General features: G+C 27.9%; 1 protein-coding gene across 1 annotated transcript; it reads left to right on the top strand.

Annotated features, from left to right (window-relative positions):
* The first annotated feature begins 6985 nt into the window (after positions 1-6985).
* LOC101489308 (actin-related protein 8) lies at positions 6986-15727 on the top strand. The gene is made up of 16 exons (XM_073368490.1): positions 6986-7408; positions 8933-9018; positions 9225-9295; positions 9652-9719; positions 10010-10071; positions 10587-10684; positions 10966-11127; positions 11484-11551; positions 11842-11903; positions 12419-12516; positions 12800-12881; positions 13153-13295; positions 13704-13855; positions 14173-14306; positions 15189-15307; positions 15419-15727. The coding sequence occupies exons 1-16, from the start codon at positions 7086-7088 to the stop codon at positions 15494-15496; spliced, it is 1806 nt and encodes a 601-aa protein (XP_073224591.1). The 5' UTR covers positions 6986-7085; the 3' UTR covers positions 15497-15727.
* The last annotated feature ends 802 nt before the right edge of the window (positions 15728-16529 follow it).

The following is a 16529-nucleotide window of genomic DNA, read 5'->3' as shown; positions in this document are numbered from 1 at the left end:
TTATTAAAGAAGATGACATGTGTCACTTTTATATACTCCAAATAATAATATTTTAAAAGGTCACATTACAATATTAAATTAAATTATAATAATATTCATTCCGAAAAAAATTAATCTATCTATACATAATAATATTATAAGTATTGTTTTATGGAAAATTTGCCATTGACAATCATTAGAAAACGAATTCACATTTTGAGTTTCTAATTATAGTAATTAAGTTTTTATTAATCGGATCTAACTAATCTATTAATTTAATTTGATTTTTATTTAATTTTTTATTGAAAGTTGAAAACTTAATTATTGAAGAATTAAATAAATCAGACATTCAAAATTGCATATGCCCTTAATTTTTTGGACGAAAAAAAACTATTTGTTGAAAGTTTATTTAGAGAATTAAAAAATTAAGACATGCAATTAATTGTATATGCAATTTTCTGAAAGAAAAAAAAAGACACAACCACCCATTCAAATCTAAAACACTATAATGTTATAAATTTTATTTTTTTAATGAATTTGTTATTTGTCGATCAATGGAATAGTTGATTATATTAAACTTCTATTATTAGTAACAATCTATAATTAATTAAATAAATTGTTTAAATTTATTATTTTTTATTTAAATTATATAGTAGATGTATTTATCAATTAATGGAGTATTTGAATTTTTTTGGAAGATATAAACTTTAAGTTCTGTGTTTAAGTAAAAGACTTTGATTAAGGAATACATGTTGGAAAAAAGAAAAGGTTTTTATCATTATTCTTTAATAACTATTGTTGCCTAAAATTGAGCAGAAACGAGATAGTGTCTCGTAGTTTCTATATATTTAGATTTTTTGTTTGTTGAAAACAAAAATATTTTAAATTAATTTATTTGTATCGTGTGTTTTCTTCCTTTCAATTGTCTATTTTTGTCTATGGCTTTTTATTTCTTTTTTATTAACGAAATGATAAGTTAATTTTGATTCGGCTAACCAATCTAGTAAGAGGTTAATTTTGTTTGATTTTTTTTTTATAGTAGAAATGGTGGTTGAGCAATTACGACGAAAATGTTTGATTGAAGAGTTCTGTAAAAACACTACTAAGTATTTGTAAACGTGATTTAGCTTTCAATTAAGAAAAGTGATTATGTAAAGACTGACTAAAATTTATAAAAATTCATTTGCTTTTAATTGTTTATCTTATCATGTTAAATAAATAAAGTGATTTATTATGGAATAAAAATATAATTGTTGATTTGATACTTAAAAAAGAAATCTATAGTTGTGTTTTTATTTGCCAATACATTTTAATTGTTAAAATCATTAGAAAATAATTATATCATTCACATGTGTTCTAATTGATTCACTTAAAGAAAATTATCTTTTTATTTCAAAATTATTAGAGGTTTTCTATAAAAAAAATTATTGATTTAAAAAATAAGTTTCTTTCCGTCAATAGTATATCTAAATTTTGCCTAAAAAATTGTATTAAATTTTCTATTGTTAGTTTTTTTTTTTTTTTGTGCTACAATAAAGTTTGTAGATTATTTTGCGACAATGTGAGGATTGCTGAAGAAAATTAAAGGTTCGACCAATGAGTAGCTTTGGAATTTTATTGTTATTGTAATATTTTGATTTACAACAATTATACACATACATGCACAATTTTTATATATCTATTTAACACTTTATTTTTTTTCTATATTTTTCTTGCTATTACATTATCAACATATAATATCTATTACATCACTATTTTTTATCTTTCTTTATCTCCTTAAAACTCAAAATGTATACACCCTATGGATGTATCCTAAATATTTTTCTTAGTTTTATTATGATTTCATACTGGTATACTATCGGTTTCATTGTATTAAATAATTTAATTGTAATAAAATGTGTTATTTTAATATTATGATTTGGTATTAATATTTCACTATTCAACTTTAGTTTAAAAGTAGCTTTAATTTTTTATATGCAAATACATTAGACGCGTTAAGTTTTTTTCTTACGTTTTCATAATGGCTATTTGTATTTTTGGGGAAAGTTGGCGCTAGATTGCACAAATATTAAATTGAACAAATATTAAATTGAGATAGATTTGATAGTTTATATTACATCTATCTAGATGATGAAATATGAATATATCTTTACCGTCTCTCTTCATCAAATACATATGTTTTACATTTCTTCTCGATAAAAGTTTATTGTTCTTTAATATAAGAATATAATTTATTATTAATTTAATTTGTCTCCGTGTGACGCACGAATCATAGCGTTACACACTAGTAACAATAATATTTTTATCAATTTACTTTTAATATCTTAATTAAACACATTCATTTTTAGTTTTGTCTCGTTATAATTTTGTCGCATAGACTTCTGATCTAACACATATAACAAGTAAATGTTTAATGAACTGAAAATTATTTTATTCAACTATTGATATATATTATAACTAGTTGTAGTGGCGGCAATTTGACCTTCTAGTTGAATGACCCAAGCAAAGACATTAGAAATTGGGGGTAAATAGTCCATTTGTGAGGATTTGGGTTTTAATAGAAGAAAATTGATAATTGAGACTCTTGAGGAAAGACATAACAAACTCATAATTTTTAAGGTTCTTTAGATTTTTCATAAAATTTACATAACTAACACAAGGTTTGGTACAAATGCATGAAGGTAGATGACATAATTGATCAAGTCCGACTCAAATGGCTTTCAAAGCAGTATGAAAAGCAGTCACATAATGCTCACCTTGACATATTGAATGAATTTCGTGAAGAAGATTTGAAGACTGAAAATGATTACCTTTGGTAAAGTGATCTTTTAGTTCATTCCATAGATCAATGACATTTTCGATGTAGACAATGCTTTAAGCAATTTATGAATAGACGAATTGGGTGATCCAAAAAACAATCATCACACTACAACATTCCCAAGATTCAAAGTTGTCGTCGAAGGAGATGAGATTAGAAGTGTTCTGTCAATAAACTTGAGTTTATTTTTGGAAAGAAAGACACGACTGATTGATAGAATTCATTGATAGTAATTCGGTCCCTCCAATTGTGGAGTGATAAGGACAGTTCCAAGATTTTCTCTTGGATCAAGGTAATAAGGGTTCTTGTAATAATCTTTTTGCTCAATTTGAGTAATTTTAAAATAGGATATTGTGGTTCCATAGATGGGGTCGTCAGTCGTGAAAAAGAAAGAAGACAAAGTTATCTAATAACATATAACAATTAAATGTTTAATGAATTAAAAATTACTTTATTTAACTATTGAGAAATATATATATATATATACGGTTTATAAAATAGAAAAAACAAGTCAACTACATCGTAATAGAAATCTAACGGAAAGTCCAATAAAGCTTAACTAAATAACTAGAGTAGTATTCAATAACACATAAATTAGAAAAACAACAATCAATGGGATTCAATGAATATATTGTCTTCAACAAAAAGAATCAATGTATATCAACTTATTTACAAATCATGCTAAATTAACCTAGTTACGTATTACTTTCATTTTTTCATCTCTTTTTTCTTTACCATAAAACATTAGTGATTTGAGGTTACTTTTTAGTCTCGAATTACACCTTACACCACTTTTCTTTTATCATTTTCTATTCACAAAACATTTACGGTTTTAACACATTTGTGTTTATGTTGTTGTCGATCAAAGTATTATCTTCATTTAAATGAATGATCAATATATTTTTAGACAAAAATATAATCAATATATATCTTTTTATGGATGAAATCACGTCCTTATTACATCTGTTTTTCTATTCATTAATTTTATATTGATTACTCTATTAATTATATAAACTCTCAACTAAAAAAAATAATTCTATACCCAATAAAATATGAACATGTCATTCATTAGATGGGAGTAATATAAATTTTTTAAAATTCTACAATAGTTCTTTCTCCATGACATTGTTAAAAATCTATTATCAATGTTAATTGTTTTTAGTTTTTACAAACAAATGTCGTAAAAAATGTTATAATTATACAAAATTTGTAATATATAGTATGAAGCATAGATTTTTAAAAGTATAATTTTTTTCCCTTTTAAATTTAATGTAATTGTTTATCATCAACAACAAAAATACTAATATAATCAACAAAATCCCAAATAAATTTCACATAATATATTTATTTGTATTTATATTTTCTCTTGTCTAATTTTTCATGCATAACATGAGTTTCACACTTGTTGATATATATACAATTTGATTCGATTTTGAAAGTTGAATTCAAAATTTCAATTCCTGCGTTTTTTATAAAAGAATATCTAAACATATTCAATTTTGTATTATTTTTATTTTTTGATTTTTACTTTTTGTTGGATTGATTTGAATGTGAATATCAATAATAATAATAATAATACCACTATTTATTACTACTACAGCTATTATATTGAAATTTAATTAATAAAAATAATTACTATCCAAAAAAAGTAGTTCTATTTTATTTTTTATCCTTAAAATGGACAGAAAATTTTACATATCAAAATGCCACGTATTGTCCTCATTTATAGTTATTATATTATTATAAGATAAGATAAAAGATAATTTAATATATAACTAAAATTAATTTTTTTCTATATTCATTTAACATGTTCCCCTAAAAAATTATTGTTTTAGTTAAAGTTGAGATCTAAAAAGTGTATTTAATTCTTAAATTAATTTTTGCTTGTTAAAAAAAATGAAAAGTGAAATATGAAAAAACGTTAATGGACAGAATATGACCACGTTTTCATCATATGTCAATCTAGATCATCAACAACAATGGTTGTTTCTCCTGCAAATATATCCTTCGTTCGATTAATCTGATGACTATTAAATTAGATGAAAATTCATTATTAAGAAAACCAATTCTCAATTTTTTTAAGCGAGTTTTTTTTTTAATAAACCGTCCTTTTGATTCCTAAATTTTAAGTGTCGATAAATTAGGAATCTTAAGAGGCTGTTTACTTTCTCCATTTTTAGAAAATATTTTCAGCGAAAATCTATTATCAATTTATATACTATCAAGTATGGGATTGATTTTATATCACTTCTATGTTTACTTTTGGTAAACCTTGAATAGTGTGAACAACTTGTCAACTTTTGTCATTTTGTACTTTTATGAAAATTACTTTTTCAATATTTGTGAGATGAAAATTTTGATAAATATTTATCATCCGATATAAAATTGTGAAGAATACTCATCTTCGTACCTGAGATTGTGATGAAAATACATTCTCGGGTTTATCGTTAGATATAAGATTGTGAAAAATATTCATCATCAGATCTGTATTTTTCATCATCGAATTTGGATTCTTCATCCTCGAATCTGGAACTTCATCCTCATATTTGAATTCTTCATCCTTTAATTTTCATGTAGTCACATCTTAACCCATATTTTTTCTTGACTTCTTCGAAGAGATTTTAAGTGTGACTGAGATACAACGTATTGCAATGATCATCATCAGCTTGAAGATAATCATATTTATATTTATGAATTAGCCTTCTCAATTATTTTTATTGTCGAGTTGATACAATGCACTTATTTATGTGAGTGACTTCAAGCTTAACCACTTATGTTATTTCAACAAAAACTAAAATGCAAAAATTAGTAGATCATCATTTAGAAAACTTAACATTTATTTCATAAGATTCATTGTCATTAAAACACATATCGAAAAAGTTTTTACTTCAACATTTATATTTTTCATTTTTTATTTATCATTGATACAAAAAATATGGGATAAATATTAAAATAACGTGAGATAAATATTTATAATTGATGCTTAAAAATACAAGACAAATATTTATCAGTGATAATTATGAAAAATTACGAGACAAAAATTCAAAATCATAAGATAAGTATTTTTTTTTATACATAAAGAAAAATATGAGACAAATATTAATTGTCACTAATAAATATTATATAAAACGAGACAAATATTTCTCATTGGTACATACAAGAATACAAAATAAATATTTATCATTGATAAATATAAAAATAAATAATAAATATTTATCATTGATAAATCAATTTTAACTGAAATTTATTAATCACTTAAATTCAATCACTTAATTATTTAAACACTTTTTATTTCACACTTATACTTTCAAATTTATATAGATTTTAAAGGAACATTAATTTGTTACTAAGTTCTATTCGTTTAATAAGGTAAAAAAAATTATTCATTTGAACTGCATACCTTTTCGTTGACCAGTTGTCATAGTATAATATATATTGATTAAAGTTATTCCTTTACTTACCTCAAGTTGGACTCTCAAACGGTTGCATTGATCTTGAAACTATTAAATAATAAAATTAAAAATATTAATATTTATTATAAAAAATAATCATATGATTATTAGACATAGAATAAAAAAATAACAAATTAAGTAACATTTAGTCCATTTCTTTTATATACTGTTTAAACATAAAAGCTAATAAATAACGTATAAATTAATTGATAACGAATAAATTTATAGAAAATAAACAATAAACTCAAACGTCGTAATGTCACAAAAATATTATAAATAAATAAAAAATACACAACTTTACTTTGATTATAGCAACTTATATATTATCAGTCAACTTAAAATAATAAAATAAATAAATATCCATATTCATAAAATAATAAAATAAATAAATATCCATATTTATTCATATAATATTTTGTGAAATAATAAATAAAAGTTAATCAAATAAAATATTTTTATTTTTAAAAAGGAAAAAAATAAAACAAAATCATTTTCTAAATTCTAAAATTTCAGAAATGAAAATAATTTTTAAAAATGAAAACATAAAATATTCTCATATCAAATACACACATTTGCATCACAGCTGAAACATATCTCAATTTATTTATGCGAGTAACTAAAAATTACCAATTTTTTGTCATAGACTAATCATCCTCACTCTTTTTTTATTATTAATTTTAAAATTTAATTTATATGCCTTTGGATTGATCTAACGGTTAGTAGTTCAGATGTAGACATTGCAGTAGAGGATCAGTTTTCGTCAAACATAACAAAATCTCTCTCTCTCTCTCTGTACTGTGTTTTCTGTTGAATGTGTTCCAAATCAAACCTTAATCATGTCGATGATACTAAGAAAAGTGTGGAAAATTATGTTGAGACGAAATCAAACATCTTCAGATGAAGAAAAACAACAAGTGTTGGTACAACGTAGGGGTGATTTAGGTGAATTGGATCAACTACCAAGTGACATCTTGATACAAATTTTGAGACTTTTGGGTCCAAAAGAAGTTGCAAAGCTTAGTGTGATTTGCAAGGGTTTGAGATTTTTGGTATCTGATAATCGTTTATGGCTTCACTTTCTTCAGAGACATCAAGCTGATCCATCTTGGGATTCTGTTTTCTTTGCTGAAACTAATTTGACTTCTGGTTACCCTATTCCGTTAGTATTCTAAATTTTGTTACTTTTTATGGTTTTTGGAATTTAATTTTAGTTTGTTTTAATGGGTTGTGTTTGTTTTGTTGGAATTTTGTGGTTTTGATGGTTTCTACTTTCTAGTGTAAATGTAAATGATTGTTGTTTTGTGATTTGGTGGGTTATGCTATTGATTTGATGGGTTGTGTGGGTGATTGCAAATTTTTGTTGATCTGTATGATGAAATGGTAAATGGTAAATAAACTCGCTCACAACTGCATGGTCCCAGTTCGAAGATAGGATATGATATCCAGCATAATAATATCAGCATTTGTCAGTTGATTTAATGCAAATTTTGTTCCTTTATTATGGTTCTTGCAGTATAATTTAGTTAGACTTAATGGGCTGTGTTTGTTTTTTTTTTGCAAATTTTTGATTTTGATGCACATTGGTTTTAATGGTTTGTTCTTTGTAGTGTAAATGATTGTTGTTTTGTGATTTGATGAGTTGACTCTTTCAATTCAATTTGATGGGTTGTGTGTGTGATTGCAAATTTGCGATTTTAATGCATAGTGGTTTTTGGTGCAAATGATTGGTGTTTTGTGATTTGATGTGAATTTGATGGGTTGTGGAAGTGAGGCTTTTTTGTGTGCTTTGATGGGTGCAATGAGGGAATTACTAGTTTGGTCCTTCAAATTGTAGGGATTGGGATTGGTCATCGTGATCGAAACTTTAAAATGATCTTTGAAATTAAGAAATTCTGTTCACATCAGTTTGTTCGAGACAATTTTAGTACTACATTGACTGACCCAAAAGGATTAATGTGATCGAGGATTTTTAATTTCATGAATTATTTTTAATTTCCGTTCACATTAGTTTGTTCGAGACAATTTCAGTACTAAATTGATTGATCCAAAAGTACTAATATGATCAAAGATTTTTAATTTTAGAGATTATTTTAAAATTTCGTTAATTTCAAGACTTAATTGCATAGTCCTTACAACTTTATACACTAAAATGGTGATCAAATCCTCGTTCAACTGTGCAAGTGAATTGGTATTTTATTTTTTTTAGCTTTGATGGGTTGTGCAAGTTGATTTGTGTTCAATGCTTTGATGGGTGGTTGCGGTACAAGTTATTGTTATTTTGTTCAGTTAGAATATTAGAAAATATCTTATAATATCTTTTCTATTATATTAGAGTATTGAGTTATTTCCTATGATCAATTTATAATCATAGAGATATCTTAGAATATCTCTCATTATTATTATGATTTATTCCTGATTTAGGATTGAATCTATATTTCTCTATAAATTGAGATTAATATTGAGTCTTTTGTAATCAAGTTAGCATAAAACTATTATCAATAATATTCAAATCTTTATTATTTTGTCTCATCTTTTTCTCTAAAATCCCACAACTTCAACATGTTCTTTGGTGTGAATTTGGCGAGCTGTGGTAGTCCAAGTGATTGGTATTGTGTGTTTTGACGAATCTTGAGATTGATCAGTATTTCGTGAAATCAAGTGTTTGAGACTCCATGAATTGCAGATCCTTTGTTGGCCAAAGGCCTCAGCTATCATTCAAACAAATTTATGGGCAGAGAGCACAGGTTCCTGGTGCTATTATCATTGATGGTTAGTCTTGCAAATTTTTGTTTTGTGGTCTTGTGTTTCGGTTACTCCTGATGATTACATTTTATTTTAAATTAAGAGGAGTTTTAGGAACACTCTTTTCAACACTCAGTCTCTTTTCACCCAATAAGAGAGTCAGTGCTGGAAAGAGAGTGTTCCTAAAACTTCTCAAAATTTTAACATTATTCTTTTAATTGTTTTTTCTCAAGGTGGTTCTGGCTATTGCAAATTTGGTTGGAGTAAATACGCTTGTCCGTCTGGGCGATCCGCAACATTTTTGGTAACGATTTTGGCTGGAACTAGCAATAAACAAATGGCATGTTTTGTTAGAATGAAAATAGTTGGTGAAAATTGACTGTGTCTGGTTTTTGCTGTGTTCATACATCCTCATTTTGACTTCTAGTCGAAACTATCCAACCATCAATTGATAAAAATCACTTTTTTCATGAATGTATCCAACATAAATCACTTTACCTTCAACTTGCTTTCAACTAAAATCAATTCAGTTTGAATCAAACTGTAGAACCAAACACACGAAATTGCAGAAAGCACTTCTTGCAGATAATATGCATTGCCTTTTAGGTTTTCAGTTTCTTTGCACTTCTGCTGCAACTTTTCCTCCTTTTTAATGTGCAGGAATTTGGCAACCTTGAATCGCCAATGTATACTAGGCTTCGGCATTTTTTTGCAACTATTTATAACAGGTATATTGTTATTCTGATTCTCTCTTCTTGTTAACAATTACAGTTAAATGAACTGTGATCGTCTCTCTCATTGCAATCGGGTACTTTTTGATCTACGGACACACATATATAGATGAATATCGCCAAAACAATCAAGTTTTGGAAATGACATTGGAATGTTTGGAATTACGGTGCATGTTTGAAATATTCATTCTTATCATGGACAAATGCATAACTGTTTTACATTGTTTATCTAATTATTTTATGTTGTTCTTGCTTGATGTTTAATATATCGGTTGGTTTCTTGGCAGGATGCGGGTGAAATCAGATAAACAACCGGTTATTGTTTCTATACCATTATGCCATTATGATGGTAAGTTGCATTTTATGATTTACTTCACTGGTGCTAATAAGAAAAGAACAAAAAGTACATTGAAAACTCTAAACAGCTACTTTTACATAATTACATTTTGACCTTAGCTGTCATATATTTATTTTATTTCTTTTGTCTGATTCCAATTATTCTACCGAAGATTTTATCTTGATGCATCGCTATTAACTTTGTCAACCCAAATATACAGACATATTTGATTAATTTCTCAGGTTTCTTCAAATTACTATATAACATACATTTTTGAGGCCTATAGTATTTACTTTGTAGAATGTAACAGGAATAATGAAAATGAAAATACATCACCTTGTCACCACCCGTTCTGATTAAGTTTTTTCAATCTATGGTTGTTTTATCATACTTTACATGGTGATTTGTGCCATGGCGATGCACATATAATTGTCAAATCTATTTAAAAGTCTCCAAACCTTTTCAACAATACATAGGTTTCTTACATATATGATTCTCTGGCCTTGCAAAATGTTGCCTCATTTCAGATACTGAATCAGCCAGAGCATCAAGACGACAACTTAAAGAAGCGATTTATAGTTCCCTGTTTGACATGAATGTTCCTGCTGTTTGTGCTGTCAACCAGGTAATATATTTTAACACGAAAAAAAAAACTGGATAACTTAGAGAACCTTTCACATTGCAGGTAACTTGATGGCATTTTGGTTATAAAAGAATAAACTTGTGTTGCTTTGATCTTTGTAACGAATTGGTACCAGAATAGGTGAACTTGATAAAAAGTTGACAATTTCTGAAACCAAGTAGATTGTAATTGTGCATTTCTTCGTTGCAAATCGCAAAAACATATGACTTTTTTTATTTTTTATTATTTATGTATTTACTTATAATATATTTTGAAAAATGTAGGCAACTCTAGCTCTGTATGCTGCAAAACGAACTTCCGGAATAGTTGTTAATCAAAATTTTAACATTATTCTTTTAATTGTTTTTTCTCAAGGTGGTTCTGGCTATTGCAAATTTGGTTGGAGTAAATACGCTTGTCCGTCTGGGCGATCCGCAACATTTTTGGTAACGATTTTGGCTGGAACTAGCAATAAACAAATGGCATGTTTTGTTAGAATGAAAATAGTTGGTGAAAATTGACTGTGTCTGGTTTTTGCTGTGTTCATACATCCTCATTTTGACTTCTAGTCGAAACTATCCAACCATCAATTGATAAAAATCACTTTTTTCATGAATGTATCCAACATAAATCACTTTACCTTCAACTTGCTTTCAACTAAAATCAATTCAGTTTGAATCAAACTGTAGAACCAAACACACGAAATTGCAGAAAGCACTTCTTGCAGATAATATGCATTGCCTTTTAGGTTTTCAGTTTCTTTGCACTTCTGCTGCAACTTTTCCTCCTTTTTAATGTGCAGGAATTTGGCAACCTTGAATCGCCAATGTATACTAGGCTTCGGCATTTTTTTGCAACTATTTATAACAGGTATATTGTTATTCTGATTCTCTCTTCTTGTTAACAATTACAGTTAAATGAACTGTGATCGTCTCTCTCATTGCAATCGGGTACTTTTTGATCTACGGACACACATATATAGATGAATATCGCCAAAACAATCAAGTTTTGGAAATGACATTGGAATGTTTGGAATTACGGTGCATGTTTGAAATATTCATTCTTATCATGGACAAATGCATAACTGTTTTACATTGTTTATCTAATTATTTTATGTTGTTCTTGCTTGATGTTTAATATATCGGTTGGTTTCTTGGCAGGATGCGGGTGAAATCAGATAAACAACCGGTTATTGTTTCTATACCATTATGCCATTATGATGGTAAGTTGCATTTTATGATTTACTTCACTGGTGCTAATAAGAAAAGAACAAAAAGTACATTGAAAACTCTAAACAGCTACTTTTACATAATTACATTTTGACCTTAGCTGTCATATATTTATTTTATTTCTTTTGTCTGATTCCAATTATTCTACCGAAGATTTTATCTTGATGCATCGCTATTAACTTTGTCAACCCAAATATACAGACATATTTGATTAATTTCTCAGGTTTCTTCAAATTACTATATAACATACATTTTTGAGGCCTATAGTATTTACTTTGTAGAATGTAACAGGAATAATGAAAATGAAAATACATCACCTTGTCACCACCCGTTCTGATTAAGTTTTTTCAATCTATGGTTGTTTTATCATACTTTACATGGTGATTTGTGCCATGGCGATGCACATATAATTGTCAAATCTATTTAAAAGTCTCCAAACCTTTTCAACAATACATAGGTTTCTTACATATATGATTCTCTGGCCTTGCAAAATGTTGCCTCATTTCAGATACTGAATCAGCCAGAGCATCAAGACGACAACTTAAAGAAGCGATTTATAGTTCCCTGTTTGACATGAATGTTCCTGCTGTTTGTGCTGTCAACCAGGTAATATATTTTAACGCGAAAAATAAAATAAAAAAACTGGATAACTTAGAGACACATTGCAGGTAACTTGATGGCATTTTGGTTATAAAAGAATAAACTTGTGTTGCTTTGATCTTTGTAACGAATTGGTACCAGAATAGGTGAACTTGATAAAAAGTTGACAATTTCTGAAACCAAGTAGATTGTAATTGTGCATTTCTTCGTTGCAAATCGCAAAAACATATGACTTTTTTTATTTTTTATTATTTATGTATTTACTTATAATATATTTTGAAAAATGTAGGCAACTCTAGCTCTGTATGCTGCAAAACGAACTTCCGGAATAGTTGTTAATATAGGTTTTCAAGTCACATCAGTAGTTCCAAGTATGCTCTACTGTTCTTTTCTCATCTCATGCTCTTTCTATTTCTCTGTCTGAATATAATTCTTATAGTTTATGCATGACAATAAATTTCCTCCATGAAGTGTCTCAATTTATCGACTAAGTGTCGTACAGCGTTGGTCAATGTTTAAGCATCATTTCATTGTGTTAATTTATAAATTGTTTTAACTTTGTATATTAGAAGCAAATGTTTGTCTAATTCTTTCCTCCTTTTTTTTGTTGGTATAAATGTGACCTGCGTTATCCTTTTACAGTTTTAAATGGTAAAGTAATGCGCAAGGTCGGTGTGGAAGTTCTTGGACTAGGAGCAATGAAACTTACTGGGTTTCTTAAGGAGAAGATGCAACTGAACAACCTAAATTTTCAATCTTTGTACACTGTTCGTGCTTTGAAAGAGGTATTAATATGAAGTGATTCTTCTTGTGGTTGATACAAATTTATTCGAGAGAACACGTGGGACTTTCCTTTTTGAGAACATGCCTCTTTTTATCTTTCTTTTTATTTTTTATTTTTTTATGTTGAACTGTGGTGGGAGTGAGTAGTTTGGATTAGTTTGCATAGTTGATTAGTTGGAAGAGGTATCATCTTTAAGCGCTAACACAGACACTGGAAACGATACTGACACGTAGCCACCAGTAATAATTTAAGAAAATAGAAGGGATTAAATGTAACCAAATGTGTCAGTGCCGGACACAAAAACGAACACGTTTTCAATATGAAGCATTGGTGTTACATCGGATTTCTATTCAGTTTTTTGTTATACATTTCTGTTCTTTTCGTAACAATTTCTGTGGGTTTGCAACAGAATCTATGCTATGTTGCTCTTGATTATGAAGCTGAGCTATTAAAAGAAAACACACAAGCATCATTTCAAACTGCAGGAGATGGATGGTTTACACTTTCAAAAGAGAGGTTTCAGACAGCAGAGATTTTATTCAAGCCACATCTTTCTGGAATGTAAGTTTTTTTTATTTTATTTATATTTCTTGCAATATGGTTGCGACAAATTAGGTATGTCTGTTTGGTTTTATGTTTGGATTCATTCATGTAAAAGTGAGTTGAGTTGAACAATAAATTTGAGACGTCAGATCAACTGTAGAGGCAAAAGCTTCAAATTCAAACTTCAAGTTACAATCAGTTTTAAATGCAAAATCAATTTTATTGAAATATATCCAAACATGTCAAAATCAATTATTCGTCTCTATAACCGCTTCAATAGTTTTTGTTGTTTACCATGATTGTAGTTTAAGCTTATGTTTGACTTATCTGTATAGGCTAGTCATGGGTTTGCACCAGGCTATAGCTGTTTGTATGGAGCATTGTCATTCTGCAGAACTAACGGGCGACAGTGATTGGTACAAGACGGTAGTTTTATCGGGAGGAACTGCATGTTTGCCAGGTTTGGCAGGTAAATCTGTAAATCTCCTTTATTTATTTATTTATTTATTTATTTATTTATTTGTAGCATGACATTTCAAATCATTGCAATAGAGCAGGATTTCGATCTCAACTGTAAATTAACGGCCAAGATCATTTAAAACTGATTTTTTTAATTATGTAATCTGAACCTTCTGATCTCAGATGTTAGGCTGAGAGCGTTTACTGCGTGCAAACGCGTGCTTTTCCTACAACAGGGAATTCGGATCCCTATTTCTAACAGAGTTCCAAGAGTTTGTTTGGATAAACTTCTCAAGAAACACATAGAAAATGAAATACTAAAAGATCTTGCAATAACTTAGTTTCTCTGAAATAATAACTTCTAGTTAAAGTTAAAATTAAAAAGCCCTTATAAATTTATGTGTGTTTATGAAGAAGTTAAATGAGAAATTTAGAAAGGATTGAGACAGAAGCTCTCTCATTTAACTTATTCATAAACACCTATAAGCTTACAATGATATTTTGGTAAGTGAAGAATTATTAACTTAGATTATGTTTGCATAAACAACTTAATTAAGCGCATATATATAGCATTAACACTCATTGTATATGTGCTTATGTATAAGTTATTTGATTTCCATAACATAAGATGAAATAAAGTTAAACTGTTTTCATTTAAACTATAAGTTGTTTTCATAAGCTGTCTTGAAGAGCTTATGGAAATAAACTAAAAACAACTTGCGGACATGTTATAAGATATTTCCATAAATTCTCTCAAACACTCTCACAGGTGTTTATCCCAGTAGATAAGTTCAAATAAGTCAATCTAATCAGATCCTTGTAAACTCCCACAAGCTAGAAGCTAATCCAAACAAAGTCTAATTCTACTTGTTTTGGGACCATTCTTGTACAGAAAGATTAGAGAAGGAACTCCATGCATTACTTTCTCCATACATGGCAAATGGAATTAGAGTCATCCCTCCGCCATACGACGTCGATACTCCATGGTTCGGAGCAAAGATGATTGGCAATGTGAGTGTATCCCAAAATATTGAAACCTTATTGCAGAACTGAATTTATTTACATATTCTTTGATCTTTCATCACTTTTGGCATATTCACGTTGTTTGTAAATTGTGTACAGTTGAGCACATTTCCTGGTTCTTGGTGTGTAGCAAAAAAGCAGTTTCGCCAGAAGCCTAGGCTCAGCCTCATATGGTGATTATTTTACTCTAATATATATAAAAAAACTCAATAATGTAAATTATTCTGCACCCTCCATGTTCAAGGGGGCAGGAACAATAGGACATAATGTTGTAAACATTTTTTGTATATTTATAAATATTAAGATTTGTATGGTGATTAGAAGCATATAATAAACATTTGGCTTGTTAAGAATAATGTAAAAAGTTGTGTTTGTCTTATTTATGTAATATAATGGAAGTAGTGTGAAGAGTTTGTTCATAAGGTTGAAAAAAATCTTCAAGCTAAGTATTTGAAGTACTACAAAAATGGTATTTATAATGCACAGAAACCATATTCAACAAAATTGTTGGCAACTTTTTTTTGACTTATCTTTGCATGGATTCTAGGGCGGTGGATTGAGCTGTCAATTAAATTTAAAGTTTAAAGTTGTTTTTAAAAATCTCCTATTAAATCTTTTTTAAGACTTTAAGTCTATTATTTTATTATTTTTGTAGATTTAAGTGAAGAGATTTATCAATTTAGTGTTTTGTTGATTGAAAATTTATTTTTTTAAAAAGATATCGAAAAAAAATTATCGATAAAATAATTTTTTTTCTTTCTCAAAATAAAAAATTGATATTTTTCTCAAAAAGTTGAGAAAATTAAAAAACTTTTTGAATTTTTTTTAAAAGATAATATTTAAAAAAATGGGACCCATAGAGATCAAGGATTTGACTAACTATGCAGTTTCATTTTCTTTTTCAAAAAGAGTGGAGCTTTTTAACTAGTGAATTTTTTCAACTTTTTCCAAAGCAATGTAATTAGAAAAATCTTATGTACAAATGTTTGAATAACATGCCAACGGCCTCAGAGTTACATACTCTTAGAAAGTTGCATGCTAGGTGACTTTATAACTTTCTTGATTATATCAATCACAACTATCATGTTCACGAGTAAAATTTGGATCGGTTATGAAGTAAAAATCCAAAAATTAAAAACAATAAATAAGTATTAAAATTTATATCTATACATGATTTGGTTTTAAGAAATGAAATCTCAGCATAGATCCA

Source organism: Cicer arietinum, chromosome 5, assembly GCF_000331145.2.
Source record: "Cicer arietinum cultivar CDC Frontier isolate Library 1 chromosome 5, Cicar.CDCFrontier_v2.0, whole genome shotgun sequence".
Classification (NCBI taxonomy): Eukaryota; Viridiplantae; Streptophyta; class Magnoliopsida; order Fabales; family Fabaceae; genus Cicer; species Cicer arietinum.
The sequence above is the reverse complement of the archived record's forward strand: the minus strand, read 5'-3'. Positions and strand labels throughout refer to the sequence as shown.